This window comes from Myotis brandtii, unplaced genomic scaffold (genome assembly GCF_000412655.1).
Source record: "Myotis brandtii unplaced genomic scaffold, ASM41265v1 scaffold1871, whole genome shotgun sequence".
NCBI lineage: Eukaryota > Metazoa > Chordata > Mammalia > Chiroptera > Vespertilionidae > Myotis > Myotis brandtii.
Genome location: NW_005356949.1, coordinates 21,194 through 35,829, shown reverse-complemented (window position 1 = coordinate 35,829; position 14,636 = coordinate 21,194). Strand labels below are relative to the sequence as shown.

General features: G+C 47.2%; 1 protein-coding gene across 2 annotated transcripts in view; it reads left to right on the top strand.

Moving 5' to 3' along the window:
* Positions 1-13,891, top strand: part of NHSL2 (NHS-like 2) — a 77,633-nt gene extending 63,742 nt beyond the window's left edge. Inside the window, exons 2-8 of one of the 2 annotated variants that reach the window (XM_005864510.2) lie at positions 78-233; positions 3,062-3,189; positions 3,494-3,689; positions 5,765-5,896; positions 7,191-9,506; positions 10,963-11,095; positions 12,166-13,891. In XM_005864510.2, coding sequence (XP_005864572.2) covers positions 78-233; positions 3,062-3,189; positions 3,494-3,689; positions 5,765-5,896; positions 7,191-9,506; positions 10,963-11,095; positions 12,166-12,490 — 3,386 coding nt within the window. In that variant the 3' untranslated portion in view covers positions 12,491-13,891. The remainder of the gene's footprint in view (positions 1-77; positions 234-3,061; positions 3,190-3,493; positions 3,690-5,764; positions 5,897-7,190; positions 9,507-10,962; positions 11,096-12,165) is intronic. The other variant, XM_014538235.1, reaches the window with a different exon arrangement.
* Positions 13,892-14,636: the final 745 nt, after the last annotated feature.

Below are 14,636 nucleotides of genomic sequence, written 5' to 3'. Positions count from 1 at the left end.
CTTCGGGCGCCATGGGCGCCCAGTGGCCGCCTCGCCCACCCTGGGCTGCGCCTCTCACTGACTCTCTCCTTCCCTAGCTGCAGCTAACTCGAGTCGGGAAAATGCAACAGCGACTGCCCACTCGAGGTCGTCATGGCGACAGCCAGTGAACGTGTTCCTCTCCTCAGGCAGGCCCCCGAGTGTAGAGGAGCTGCTTCGAGAGGCGCAGCTTAATCTCCAGAGCCTGTTGCAAGGTACCGAGAGGGTGTGGGGCTTCGTCTGGACCCACAGGCCAGATACGCAGCCGCTGGAGGGAGGCACTGAAGAAAGAGTACAGGGACCAGCGAGAGAGAAAAAAAGTTTAAAACCCATTGTAAAACAGAACACACATTTTCCATCTGTCACCTTCCAGACTCTAAATCACCACCACCAACACCACCTTTTTTTTTTTTTTTTTTTTTTTTTTTTTTTAGCTCAGTAGCCCATGGGGGAAAAGAGGACAGAAACTGAGACAGGGCAAATGGTCAAACCATTTATTTCCAAAGATAGCTGGGTGAGAGACTCCCACAATGTGGCCCACATACCTCCCAGACCTTCCCTTGCCACATCACCCATGCCTTTGGAATCCTGGCACCGAAAGACAAAGAAGGCACCTGCAGAGTCTCCCTCTGGGCTTCACTCATTCTACTCTTACATTAACCTCGTCCACATATCTTCTGGGTAGCTACTGCTTCACCAAAGCAAGCCCAGTACACAGCATCCAGCGCTCACTTCACCCCGAATTCCCACTGTCTTTGAGCATATAGTATGCAAAACTGGGTCCACAGACCCAGAGAAGCAGCCCAGTCAGGGTGCCTGAGCAGTCAGACTGCACCCACTAGGCAGATGGAGAAAACAGACTTGGAAAACAGAGCTAGAATATAATTCTATTCACACACCTACCTAGCTGTGTGACAGTATGCAGATATCCACCCTTTCTGAGCTTCACATAAGTCATCTTTAAAATGGGAATTCCAATTCCCTACATGGCAGTTTTGTGAGAACTAAAAATAGGGCTTAGCAAGAGTGTCTTGCTGCTGGAGAGACCCTGATGAGATGCAACATCAACTCCTGGTACATGTCCTTTGGAACATGGGCTGAGCTAAGCACAATATTAAAGTTAATATGAAAAAAATAAGGTGGTCCCTGATAAGACCTTACAATATGAAAAAATACACATTTACCAGACGGATTTATCCAATGTAAGTGGCAAAAGTATTAAAGCTCAGGTCTATGAGAGAGACTATTGACGAGCTGCAAATACCTGGGTGGAGATTGCAAGGGGCATGCATATATCCAAGTTCACTGAACCATATACAAATCTGTGCACTTTACTGTTGGTAAGTTATAACTCAATAAAATAATACAAATAAAAATTCAGTGCTAAGTCACAAGCTCCATACCCCCTTTCAGCCCTCACATCCCATTCTGACCTCTTTTCTAAACCTAGAAGACCTCCTCCCTCTTCCCCACTCCAATCATTATACTTTCTTTAAAGTTCTATTCTTGCCTCCTCTAAGAAAACCTTTCACATGAGTTCTGCACTTTGCACCATTCCCTCCATAAGCACACATATGAGGCACTTTGTACCATCCTGTTCAAGAGGATTTTTATAGTTCTGAACTGCTTTTCCTTGCATTTGTTCATTCATTTACTCTTTCATCTACTAGTCCTGGGTATATATTTTGTCCACCTGGCCAGACTGAGCTTTTCAGCATAAAGAATCATGTCTTTTGGGTTTCCAGAAGCACCTGGCACAGAGCTGGATCCCCAAGAGGTGCTCAATAGACATTTCTTGAGTGAACGTTAAATATGAAAAAATCATCTTATCAGCTCTCGTTTATTCATGCCAACGAAGATTAATACTGGTGGAGAATAGAAAGTGGCACACGGCCACCCAACTGGACTACAGCCATAACCCCCACCTCCTTGCCAGGGCAGTGCTCACCTTAGAGAAGCAAGATACCAAGGGACACCATGAGCCTTGTGTTCAGATAAGAGAGGAGCTACCATGCAGGAAAAGAGTCAGTGCGTTCTGTGGTGCCTCTGTGGACAGTTAGGACTGGGGGAGGAACCCAGAGGGAAGCAGATTTCACCATAAGATAAGGAAAAACTTTCCTGACACCTGACAGCCCCAACTGTCCTTGGATGGAATCGGCGGCCTTGGGAAGAGGGCTGCTCCCTCCTCTGCAAGTGTGTGCAGAGGCTGAAGAGACACGTTAAAGGGCTGCTAAGGAGGAAGTCTGAGCCCAGAATGGGATGTTGGACCAGAGAACCTTTGAGGACCCTCCTGACTCCAAGTTGTAATTCTTAAAGTCTTTGCTCAAATATGCATGGAGCCCTGCCTGTTGATTCCTTACTCTCACTTCCTTCATTTCGTTGGAATCTTTCTCTTCCTTTGAATTCATCAGTTAAATGAAACCAATTCAAATCTTATGCATCCTTCTTATTCCCTGATGATGCCCCTGAAATTCTCCTTCCTTCTATGCCACTTCCTCCCTTTCCTCTCCTTCACCTACACTCCCCTGGACCTGTCACCACCTGCAGTGGAACTAAGATCAGGAAGCCAGGCCCTTGGAGGCTTGAGTAAGAGTTCTTGACATTCAAGGGAGCACCCCATGTTGGACTTCCCAATACAAATCTCCTTGTGCTTCACCCAGGTCTTTTCCCAGCTAGGGTTGCAGAAAACCTGAAGAACTGGAGGGCTTTAAAGAGAGGGCCTTGCAGCATAAAGTAGAAAAAGGTGTCTGCACCCTGAGCCTCTACTCCAAGTTGAGCACTTAAGGTGTGGACCACAGACACACGGGCTTAGTCCCAGAACCACCACAACTCAAATTTCTTGATTCTCTTTGGCTCTCATAGTCCCAGGAAGTAGGCATTTTTCCATTTCTGAATCCAGAGGCTCAGAGGCCAGGAAATATCCTAAAGAAATAGTGCAAGTCAGGCCTGGCAGCTAGAGCAGGAGCCCTGGCTCATGGTCCCTCCCCTGCCCAGCACTTGACCATGGCCCCCTAGAGTTTGTATCCACTGTGCTGTTTTTCAGAAGAATATGAGGAGCAGTACTCGGAGGCCAGACTGCTGGGGCAGACCTTCCGCTCTGCTGATGAGGCCCCTGAGCCCACTCCCAGCCCAAGGCCCCAGTCTGCCAGGCGTCTGGAGTTTGTATTGATGGTGAGTTGCATCTTCCCCTGCCTGGGAGAGCCAGTGCAGAGCTCGCCCTGCACCCATCAACAGGTGATCTTGAGCTGCTTACATTATCCACTGGATACCGCTGCTCACCTCTGCTCACCAGCAGAGCTACCCTGAGGTCCAGCCCAGAAGGGTCTTGCACAGTAGGTGTCTGGCCTGGCAGCCTGTCCATGTTCTCCTGCCTCCCAGATGAAGCCTCCAACTAGCCTGCCTAGACAGCCACCTTGTGGGCATGGCTCATCTCTAGTCAGGAGTACACCCTTCCCATCACCTTCTTTCCCAACAGCCTACAAAACAGCAGCTGAGCGAGGATGAGACTACCACCCAGGGTGTGAGGGCCCCTGAGGCCTCCCTGAGCCTGTCTACCACAGCCGACAAGCAAGTTGCCTGGAATACCCCCTTCCCTCTGCCCATCCTAGAGGAGAAGCGGTGGCTTCAGCCTTGCTCCACGCACTCTGACATTGTGCCCATCAACATCTCTGGTAGAGTTGCTTAGCACCACCTCTGTTTGCTTCCCTCCATGCGAACTACAGACCATCCTCTCCAAATGCACTAGATGCTGGGGGAGGGAGCAAGACTTTCTCTGCTACTAGCTCACCCTGTACTGTCAAGGTCATGGCTCTTGCCAGGGAATGGAGGCATGCAGAAGATGGGGCTATGGCTGCTCTTTCTTCACTCTACTAGCACTTCCACACTAACTGAGACCATCTGATAGCAAACAAAATGTTCTTAAAGAAAACTCTGAAACTTTATGAACTTGTGTGCTCTTTGGAGCGTCCATGGATATTTAAAGTTTGTGAGTTATGTTTGGGTTGGGGAAAGGAAACTTCTTTGCCAGAAGCCATGTTTGGATAGGAGTCTGAGGGAAAGTGTGGGGTTCAGAGTGCTGATGATAAAAGGGAGGCTCATACCCAGGACGCAGACCATGGGCCTGATGGCACTTTAAGTGGACACTCGTCTTCTAGTGAGATGGGTCTCCTCAACTCGCGCGTGGTAAGTGTTTAGGAAGGGAAGTAACAGAAAGGGACCAAGGCCCAAAAAGCCAAAAGGGGGCCAGTACTATCTCAAAAGTGGAGAAAATAATGTATGTAGCTTAGTTGGACGTGGCTTTGGGAACATGTGACACTTGTACCACACACCTTATTAATTCGTGCTCCACATTCCATTGGCTGTAAGTGGAAGAGGAGGAGGCTTGGTCATTTCAGAAGGAGATAGGGCCAGCAACCCAATGAAATCAAGACTTCATGACCCAAAGGGACCAGAGGCATCCTGTGAGCCAGCATTGGCTTGTGGTGTGCTGGGAAAAGTTGATGAAGATGATAAGGACACCTCTGGCCACATGTGGTGATGCTCTCTGTATATGGGGCCATCCAGCACCATTGGTGTCATCTCAGGAAATTAGAGGCAGAAAATAGAGCCCACAACCTAGGGAGATGTACTAAGAGGAGTGAGGGTGGAGAGGAGAGATTCACAAAGTGATGGTGGGCACTTTATTTCTAAACATATCTTACTCTCAATAAGGCTGGCCCTGAGCTTTGCCCATGGAGTCACTTGTGGGAGGGGGGTGTCATATGCTGCTGTGAGGCTGAGAGGGGAGGGTTTGGTTAGCCAGCTGTTGAATGAGAGACAGTGAGTGGAGCAACATACTCACCTCCTGTCTCACACTGCCCCTGTCCCAGCAGTTCCACAGGAACAAAGACTGACCCGGTGCTTTAAGAGAAATAGATCTCAGTCACTGCCCAGGGGTGAACTTTGACAAAATGTAATCAAAGGTGGCTGGAGGACAGACTATCAGGCTGCTTCCTAGATGAAGGGGGGAGGCAAGGCAGCTTCTGAGAGACACTGTCCTCTGGCTCACGTTAAAGTTTCTTTTTTAAATATATTTTTTATTGATTTTAGAAAGAGGAAGGGAGAGGGAGAGAGAGATAGAAACATCCATGAGAGAGAAACATCAATCTGCTGCCTCCTGCATGCCCCACACTGGGGATTGAGCCTGCAACCCGGGCATATGTCCTGACCAGGAATCAAACCATGACCTCCTTGTTCATGAGCTAACACTCAACCACTGAACCACACCAGCCAGGCTAAAGGCTTTCTTTAAGGAAAGATTACAATCAAGCAACGTCTAATCTCAACCTGTCTCTCTAAATCAGTGGTTCCCACCCCAGGCTGTACATCTGAATAATCAACTACCTGGGAAGTTTGAGAAATAGCTTCTACCTGGGCCCTCCTCCCAAAGACTTCAATATTATGGGGTGGGGTTCAGGTATTGGAATTTCAAAAACTGCTCAGTTTATTTCCATATGTGGTCAGGATTGAAAACCATGGCTCTCAGCTACCTAAGACTCACAGGTGACCCTGGGTGCGGCCTATGTGTGCCTTGGGGCTCTGGGTGTCTGGGGCCATGTTGGGAGGGATATGGAAGAAGGGCCACCTGCCTGGATGCTATTCATGCTCATCGCTACTGCCATCATCCCTTCTCTCTACCTCAGGCCCATTTCCACTGTACTGTAAACAGAAACCAAGATGCACCCAAGTGTCTTTATTTTGGCTACAGGGCAGCAGTTCGATAAACATGCAAGTTTGCGACACTCCTTGTTTAACACAGAGACAGCCGTGAACCCCAAGTCCACCCTGAGGCGGAGGCGGACCATTATTGGATTCTCTAACTTTTCACAGCAAGACCAAGGTGACCTCACCACAGCTGAATCCCTGGGCCCTTCCCCTTGCTCTCTCCCACCAGTCCTGCCACCCGGGTGGTATTGCAGTTATGGGGAACAAGAATAATTTGGGGGATGGGGCTTTGGATATCCTGAAAAAAGCCAATGTGGTGATTAAAGATAGCCAAGGGCCTTTGGTCAAGGGGAGCAACCAAATATGAAGAACAGGTCTCCCAGGCTATAAATTCATTGTTTCTCATTATAATTGGAATATAACCATATATGTTGTTTAGGCAAGTAGGTAAAGGGGGGAAGCATCACTAAAGAACCATCTTAGCAGAACCATTATGCTGTTAAATTAATGCTGTCCAAAGAGCACAGGCCTTGGCCAGGTTATATAACCTCTCTGAGCCTCAGCTTCTTCATCTATAAGTTGGGGATAATGATGCCACCTAGTGGAGTTGCCATGAGGATTAGAGTCATTGTATGTACAGTGGGGCCTTGACTTACGAGTTTAATTCGTTCAGAGACCGAGCGTTAAGGAGCTCGTTAAGGAGCTCGTTAACTCAAATTACTCTGTCAACTCAATGCAAAAACTCGGCATAGAGACAGCTGGTATCTCAAAAAACTCGTTAGTTGGGACACTCATAAGTCAAGGCCCCACTGTAATTTGCCTACCATGTGCCTGGTACATAGTATGTGTCAACAAAGGGTGACTGTTATTATAAATTATCATAGCAGTAGAAGGCGCAATAATAATAATGATAGAACAGTAATAATTGTGTGTATGAGAAATCTTTGGGGATTCTGAACATCTGAATGGTTGCCTCACATCTGTAGGTTATCTTAAGTATCTCATGTTGCAAAGCTAAAAAGAGTCAGGTGCCAAAAATGCAACCAGACTCTGGGCTTTCCAACTGTGGCTTACTCCAAATCCGGGCTGAAAGTCACACAGTGCTGTCCTTTATGTAGTTCAAAAACTTCTGCTTTCATCTCAGGAGAGGTGAACTCTGAGGTCTGTGATGGCTTCATGAGCCTGGGGTGAAAGCCCGGAAAACCCAAGGTAGTCCCACCTGCCACTTCATCTCCAAAAGGAATAATCAAAGCTGGAAAGTCTTTGGCAGCCATCTGGATAATTCAAGGCCACCCTGTGACTCACCATGTCATGATGGGCAAGGACCCAACTTCCCCCGCATTCTTATCGATGGAAAGGAAGAACCAAGAATTCTGTTCAAGTTGTTGGCAAATGCTTCTTGGCAAAAATTTGGTGCTGCCGGGGGATCCCTGGCAGCACCACTAATGTTCTGTGTTTCCCTCCTCCAGGTCTCAGCAACAGCCCCACAGGCAGGTTGGCTTGCTCTACCAGCTCAGACATCAAGCCCAGTCATTCTGTTCCAGAAGGTGTTCATGGAAGAGTTGCCGTTGGTGAGGAAGCTCATTTCCCAAATCTCACCTCACCAGTACCGAGAAAGCCTTCTAGTGATCCCGACGAACCTCTCCAGGTGCGTGGTGGCACCAAGCCTCCTGGCATGGAAAGCATGGGAATGGTGTATAGCGTCTCCAGTTCTTGCAATGGACCAACAGAATCTACATTCTCTGCTTTGTGGAAAGGAGATGCTTTCACCTATATGACTCCAAGTGCCACCAGTCAGAGCAATCAAGTCAATGAAAATGGAAAAAATCCTTCCTCTGGGAATTCATGGGTCTCTCTGCACACACTGCCACCTCTGGTTCCTAAGGAGGCTGCTGCACTCTTTGTCACTCGTGATAACCCAGCAGGATGCAGTGGATCAGCTGGCTACTCTGAACACCCTACACAACAAAGGCAAGTATCAGAGCGACCCTTCAAGATTGGCCTTCTGACTGGTGGCACCTCAAGGCTGGATACAGGCCCAGGTGGGGCCAGCAGGTTCCGGGAGCGGTCACTGTCTGTACCTACAGATTCAGGCACCACAGATGTGAACTACGATGAGGAGCAGAAGTCCAATGAAGCCTGTGCCCTGCCTTATGCCAGTACAAGTTCTGAGGGCAGTAACAGTGCTGACAACATTGCCTCCATTAGTTCCCAGCAGGAGGCCCACCACAGAAGGCAGAGATCCAGGAGTATCTCACTCAAGAAGGCCAAAAAGAAGCCTTCCCCACCAATGCGCAGTGTCTCACTGGTCAAAGATGAGCCAGTCCTCTTGCCAGAAGGTGGGTCAGCACTATCCAAGGACCAGAGGCCCAGGAGCCTTTGCCTTTCCTTGGAACACCAAGGACATCATTCATCCCAGGGTCACCCAGCTGTGCCCACCTTCAAAGACCCAGAAGATACACAATTCTCCCACCACTGGTATCTTACTGACTGGAAGTCTGGTGACACCTACCAGTCCTTGTCCAGCTCCAGCACTGCCACTGGCACCACAGTCATTGAGTGTACCCAAGTTCAGGGCAGCTCAGAGTCTCTTGCCTCCCCTTCCATCTCCAGAGCTACTACGCCTTCCCAACTCTCCATTGAGGTAGAGGCTAGGGAGGTACCCTCTCCAGGAAGGCCCACTGGGCTGATGTCACCCTCCAGTGGATACTCCAGCCAGTCGGAGACACCAACACCCACTGTCTCCATGTCCTTGACCCTGGGCCACTTGCCTCCTCCAAGTGGCAGTGTCCGGGTACGTCCAGTGGTACCCGAGAGGAAGTCATCACTGCCCCCAACATCGCCAATGGAGAAAATTTCAAAGTCACGATTATCATTTGACCTACCATTGACCTCTTCTACCTACCTGGATCTGTCTGGGATGAGTATCTCCATACGAAGCAAAACCAAGGTGAGCCGGCATCACTCAGATACCAATTTTGGGGCCAAGTTGGTCCAGAAAACTAGCCCCAACCAGCCAATCATGCCCATGGTTACTCAGTCTGATCTACGTTCTGTCCGCCTCAGGTCAGTAAGCAAGTCTGAGCCAGAAGATGACATTGAGAGCCCTGACTATGCTGAGGAGTCGGGAGAAGTCTTCACCTTGCTAGAGAGAAAGATGAAACCTCCCATAGCTGAGAAACCCCCACTGGCTCGAAGGCCTCCAAGCTTGGTCCACAAACCACAATCTGTCCCCGAGGAGTACCCACTAACTTCGCCTACATTGGCTATGACCCCTAAGAGCTCAATTCAATACATGAGGCCATTCCCTCCAGACATCTACACGGTGGTGAGGAAACCAAAGTCCTCCAGCTTCCCTGAGGCCAGAAGCCGAGGGGAGTCAACAGCACCTTCAGCTCTTGTTTTTACACCTTTTGCCAGTTCCTCTGGTGCTTTCTGCTCAGAAAACCAGCAACCGCCCCAGGGAAGTACAGAGGATGAGGGCTCTAAGGTGAGAGCCCTGCCTGAAAGAATTAGCCTCCAGAGCCAGGAACAAGCTGAGAAGAAGAAAAGCAAGATTCCACCTCCTGTACCAAAAAAGCCCAGCGTGTTATACCTGCCTCTCACCTCACCCACAGCTCAAATGGAGGCCTATGTGGCTGAACCAAGGCTGCCTGTCAGCCCCATCATCACCCTGGAAGAAGATGCCAAGTGTCCCCCAACTGGCGACCACCTGCAATCACCTGGTACAACAAGGACGACTACCACCCCACAGGCTGATGATGGAAGGGAGGCAAGCCCTCCAGGTTAGTAAACTATCTGATGGCTTTTCCTTTCAATCCCAGGAGAGATGATGGTGAGAATGTAGTGCCAGAGACAGAAGCCAGTGCCCCATGATCCTGACCCTGGGATGACCAAGTTAGTAGGGGCACCTCTTGAGGGTTTGGGTTACTCTAAATAGGTCTCACTGCTCTTGGGATCAGGACTGACCCAGGGGTAGATCTCCAAAGCTCAGTTTGAGGAAACCTACTCTGGAACCCCCAGTGCAGAGGTAATGAAATTAAACTAGGCCTTAGCAATCTAGAACCTTAGGAGCCCATTTACCTAATCAGGCATGCATCCCCTGCTCTAGGAACTCTCTACCTCACTGTACAATACTTTTCACTAGCCACACTGAATTTAGTTTCTGGCATGGGACTCATATTCTCCCAGGCTGAGGTCAAGTGCCATGGTGGGCTTGCAGGCTTCTGAAGCAATGCAATATATGTTACCACCAGCAGACTTTCTTAGTGCTTTTGAGAGGAAATGGAGCTCACTTTCTTGGATGGTTAGCTCTTTCTGGAACAAGAAGACTAGGCTAGATAATATTTCTCATCTTTTTGGGGGGGTTTTACTGTCTCTTTTTGTTTTCATTGTGGCAAAATACACATAACAAAATTTACCACCTTAACCATTTTTAAGTGTACAGTTCATTGGTGTTAATTATATTGACAATGTTGAGCAACCATCACCACCATCCAGCTCCAGAACTCTTTTCATCTTGCAAAACTGAAGTTTACAACCATTAAACAGTAACTCTCCATCACCCTATCCCTCCAGCCCCTGGCAACCACCATTCTTCTTTCAGTCTCTGAATTTGACTACTCTAGGGACCTCATATAAGTGGAATCATGAAGCATTTGCCCTTCTGTGACTGGTTTATTTCACCTAGCATAAGGTCCTCCAAATTCATCCATGTTTCTCATTCTTTTTTGAACTCTTAACACCAAAATCTTTTGGCTTTCTTTAAGCTGATTTGGACTTTCAACATAAAGTAAGTCATTGTGACTAAAACATGCAAACAAATCAAAGCCAAAGGTAATTTTAGAATATTCGTCCTTAAACTCCAAAGGCTCCCTCTGAGATTCAGACAGGTCCCACTCCCACCATTGATTGAGTCATTGCTTAATTGCTCTCAGTTCCTTGATCTTTAAAAATGACACATTTAAAATAAGAAAATGCTCAATCAACCTATTGTAACAGAAGAGGCATGAGAGAATAAAGACCTAGGCTTGACCTTTAGCACTGAGTCCACCTTGGCCAAATCACTAACCTTCTGAACATCATGTTCTTTGCAAAATGGAGACATTAAGAGTCTCTGTCCTGTGCCCATTAGTAAATGGGTGGACAGAGTTGCTTTGAACATCAAATGAAATACAGATGATAATGTGCTTGATCCTCACTATTGTGGTCAAAATAATTCCTTCTGGTTCTTATACCTAGGGAGTATTATGGAACCAAGTACTGAAGAAAAAAGTGTTATCAGTGATAAAACAGCTGAATGGATTGCAGAAGATGATGATGATGTGTTTGTGGCTTCACGTACAACTGAAGATTTATTTACTGTGATACACAGGTCTGGACCAATTTCCTTAATTCCTATTGTAATCACCTTCACTTTGTATACCAAAAGACAAACTGCTACCTCTAAGCAGCCATTAGAATTGAAACTAGAGACTTAACTCCAGATACCCACATATGTGAAAGCAGTCCAGGGCCTCACCAATTCACTGACATCTTTGGATGAAGTGGAGGAGGGGTGGGGAGGGGAGGACCAGGTGCCAAGAGAGAGGACCCTCATCTCCTAGCAACCGAAGGACCTATTGTGGCTCTCTCTGCTCTCTTACAGCTTTGTCTGCAATCAGACATTTAACCCTTCATAGAATTCCTTGTACCAAAAAATCTGATCAAGAAGTGAAGTGGGGCATCAGGCCAAGTATCAGAGCAAGAACTTAGGCAAAGGGAGACCGGATGGGGACCCAGTTATTGGACCGGGACACAAAGCAGGGGCTTGGTGGGGAGGAAACTGGAAAGGACCCAGTTGTTGGAGCTAGAGCACCAGTTCAGAGCAGGATCAGCTCCCAGGCTGCCTTGATTCAGAGTCCCTGAGCTTCTAGCCTTGACTCCTTAAATTCTTCTTGGGTCCCAGAACCTGGGCAGGACTGAGCCTGCAGGCACAGGCCAATGACTCCAGCTGCAGGCATTAGGAAGAGTGAAGGGTCGCCCAGCTGGCATGACTCAGTGGTTGAGTGTCAGCCTATGAACCGGGAGGTCATGGTTCGATTCCCAGTCAGGCACATGCCCCAGTTGCAGGCTCAATCCCCAGTAGTAAAGGGCGTGTGGGACATAGCCGATCAATGATTCTCTCTCATCATTGATGTTTCTCTCTCTCTCTCTCCATCTCCCTTCCTCTCTGAAATCAATAAAAATATATTTTAAAAAAAGAAAAAGAAAGTGAAGGGAGATGGGTCCAGACAAGGGAGCCCAAGGACTCAATGGTGAGAGAGAAAGCTGGTGAGTATGATTGCTTGCAAGGCTGCTGCGTAGAAGTTCCCAGATCATGTCACTGGCATTCATGAAGTTATATGAAGCATTAGGAAATGTCCACCACACGAATTCACTCAAAGCAAACCTTCTCTTATTTAGGTCCAAAAGAAAGCTGCTTGGCTGGAAGGAGCCCGGTGAGGCCTTTGCCGGAGGCAGCAGACCAAGCTCCCACTCACCAATAAGGAACACAGCTGATTCTCCAATTAGTGAGTCAGCTGCCTCTGCAGGGTCAAGCGGCAGTATCAGCCTAGATGCTGGCAGAAACGATGATTTCAAGGCCTTGCTACAAAAGAAGGGCAGTAAGGCAACTCCAAGGTCCCGCCCCTCAGCAGCGGAACTGCTGAAGACCACTAATCCACTTGCTCGGAGAATTATTGCACAGTTTTCAAAAGACTATGACACCACCGATAGTCCCAGTACCTAAGCCCTGGGTTGAGCAAGTAGGGATCAGTTACTAAACTTGAGTATAAAAAGGGGAAGAGGAAGGGTTCTAAAAAGAAACCATGGAAATAACAAAAAAGCCTACATTTTTTTTACTTAAACTCACACTCCGGACAGCAGGAGAGAGACCATTTTATCTAGAAATCATCAGGCACTTTAATCATATGCAGACATTTTATGTTTTCATACTTAAAATCTTGCCATTATTGACTACAGATTTTCTTCTTATTTTCTGCCCGTGGTGTGCACCAAGAAGAAATTCTCAGATGCAAGGGCACACATGCATGTTTTCAATGAATGACCAGCTGCTCCATCCCTGGCTCCTATTACTAAGGAGAACAGTGTAAGAGCAGATTGGAGGCTGTCAAACCTGGGGAAATAGGGAGCCGTTGCTGATTATTCACTTCCTTGGTGAGGCCTTAATGACTTGTGTGGAGAAACAGAAAGACTCTGATGCCTCTTCAACCACAGTTTAACTCTCTCCCACTGGGTTTGCAGGTATGCACTTATTTCGGCATGAGTTGATTGGATGGCTTTTGTGCAAAATATGAATGTTACTTGGCCCTGAACTTCATGCCTTTTTTAGTTTGATTGTCTACACGGTGATCAGGGTGATGAGTTTCAATAACATACAGACCCTTCCCCCACACACACCCCTTAGCTAGAAGAGGTCAGAACCTGGTTACTTTGAATGAACCAAGCTCAGCCAACAAACAAGGCAGCCATTTTTCCACCCTGATCTATCTGAGGTAACTTGCACGCATGCTTTCAGACCCTTCTATGGGTCTGAAGCTAAACAATGATAGCTAAAATCTGTGCCCAGCTTATGCTGCATTCAAAGAACTCTCATTTCATTGGCATATAACATTCACTACAGTAAGTAATTAGCTGAACTAATGGCATCACCAAAGGCTCAAGGAGTAGAGAAAGTAAGTGTAACTTGCCCACCACCGTTCAATTCAGATTGTGGTTTGTGGTTGGTTGGTTTTGTTTAAGGAAGTCTTACTATGGTCCAGAACTGAGAATGTATAAACTAAAAGGATATATCCAGAATCTAAAAGGCAGCCTTGCAAGTTGCTTTGGCCCATAATACAAAAAAGGCCTAATTAGTTAACCATGTGGGGAGAGAGGGTAAGAGCTGGGTAAATAGGATGCTTATGGAGCCCCAGAACAATCATTGTGACTCCTCCTGACCCCCCCCTCCAAGCTAATATGCACTAACTCTTCTTGTCAGCTCAATTTTCTAAGCAAAACCAGAGCAGTGATTCGTTTGATTTTCATATGTCTGGTTTCTGGGAGGTTGGAGGGAAAACAGACCAAGATTGAACAAAGGAAACTGGTTGAGCAATAATGGAGAGGTAACTGTCCACTGTCCAAGGAGGGGAAAAGAAGTCAAATGAAATAGTAGTCTGTCTCACAAAGAGGGTTCCCTTACCCTTTACTTCCTCACGCCCCACCCCCAACAGATTCATTGGTCAACCTCCTAGAGGATGCAGAAACTGCCCCAAAGACAAGCAGATCTTGATTTTGATAGATCGTGTTGCTCACCAATAAGAAGCAAACTCTTAGCACAACTGCCCACACTCCAGAGAACAGAGCAGCTGAAAAACCACACTGTGTGCTGACAAGACTTAAGCCTCTCACACAGAAGCCTTGGACCTAGGCACTTTGTTGGTACAGTTCTGAATTCTAGACTTCTGAGTACAGGCCAGACCCACCCACTCCCTTGAAATCAGCACTTTCCCCTGATTTATACCAAAGCCACTTAATATAATAAACAACAAAATCCCAGCTGCTTTGTAAAGAATTCAAACTATTTGGTTTGTAGTATGGCTGTTGATGATAGAGAGCAAGTCATTCTCAACATAACAGAAGGACCTGACTAAATTTCAGGGGTTTTACCTGAAATAAAATAGATTCATTACTAGCCTTAATTTATATATGATTGCCACACTTGTCTGTCCTAGTCTCAGAATTCCAAAAGATGCAAACATTTTGCTCTGTAAGGAAATGAAGGAGAGTTTGTGCTTTTGCCTAACAAAGGTAAAGAACAGCCAGGGCCTTCTTAAGAACCATTATGAATAGCTGAACTCTAAAGCCAAGTATGAGACTCACATTGTTTAGGACTT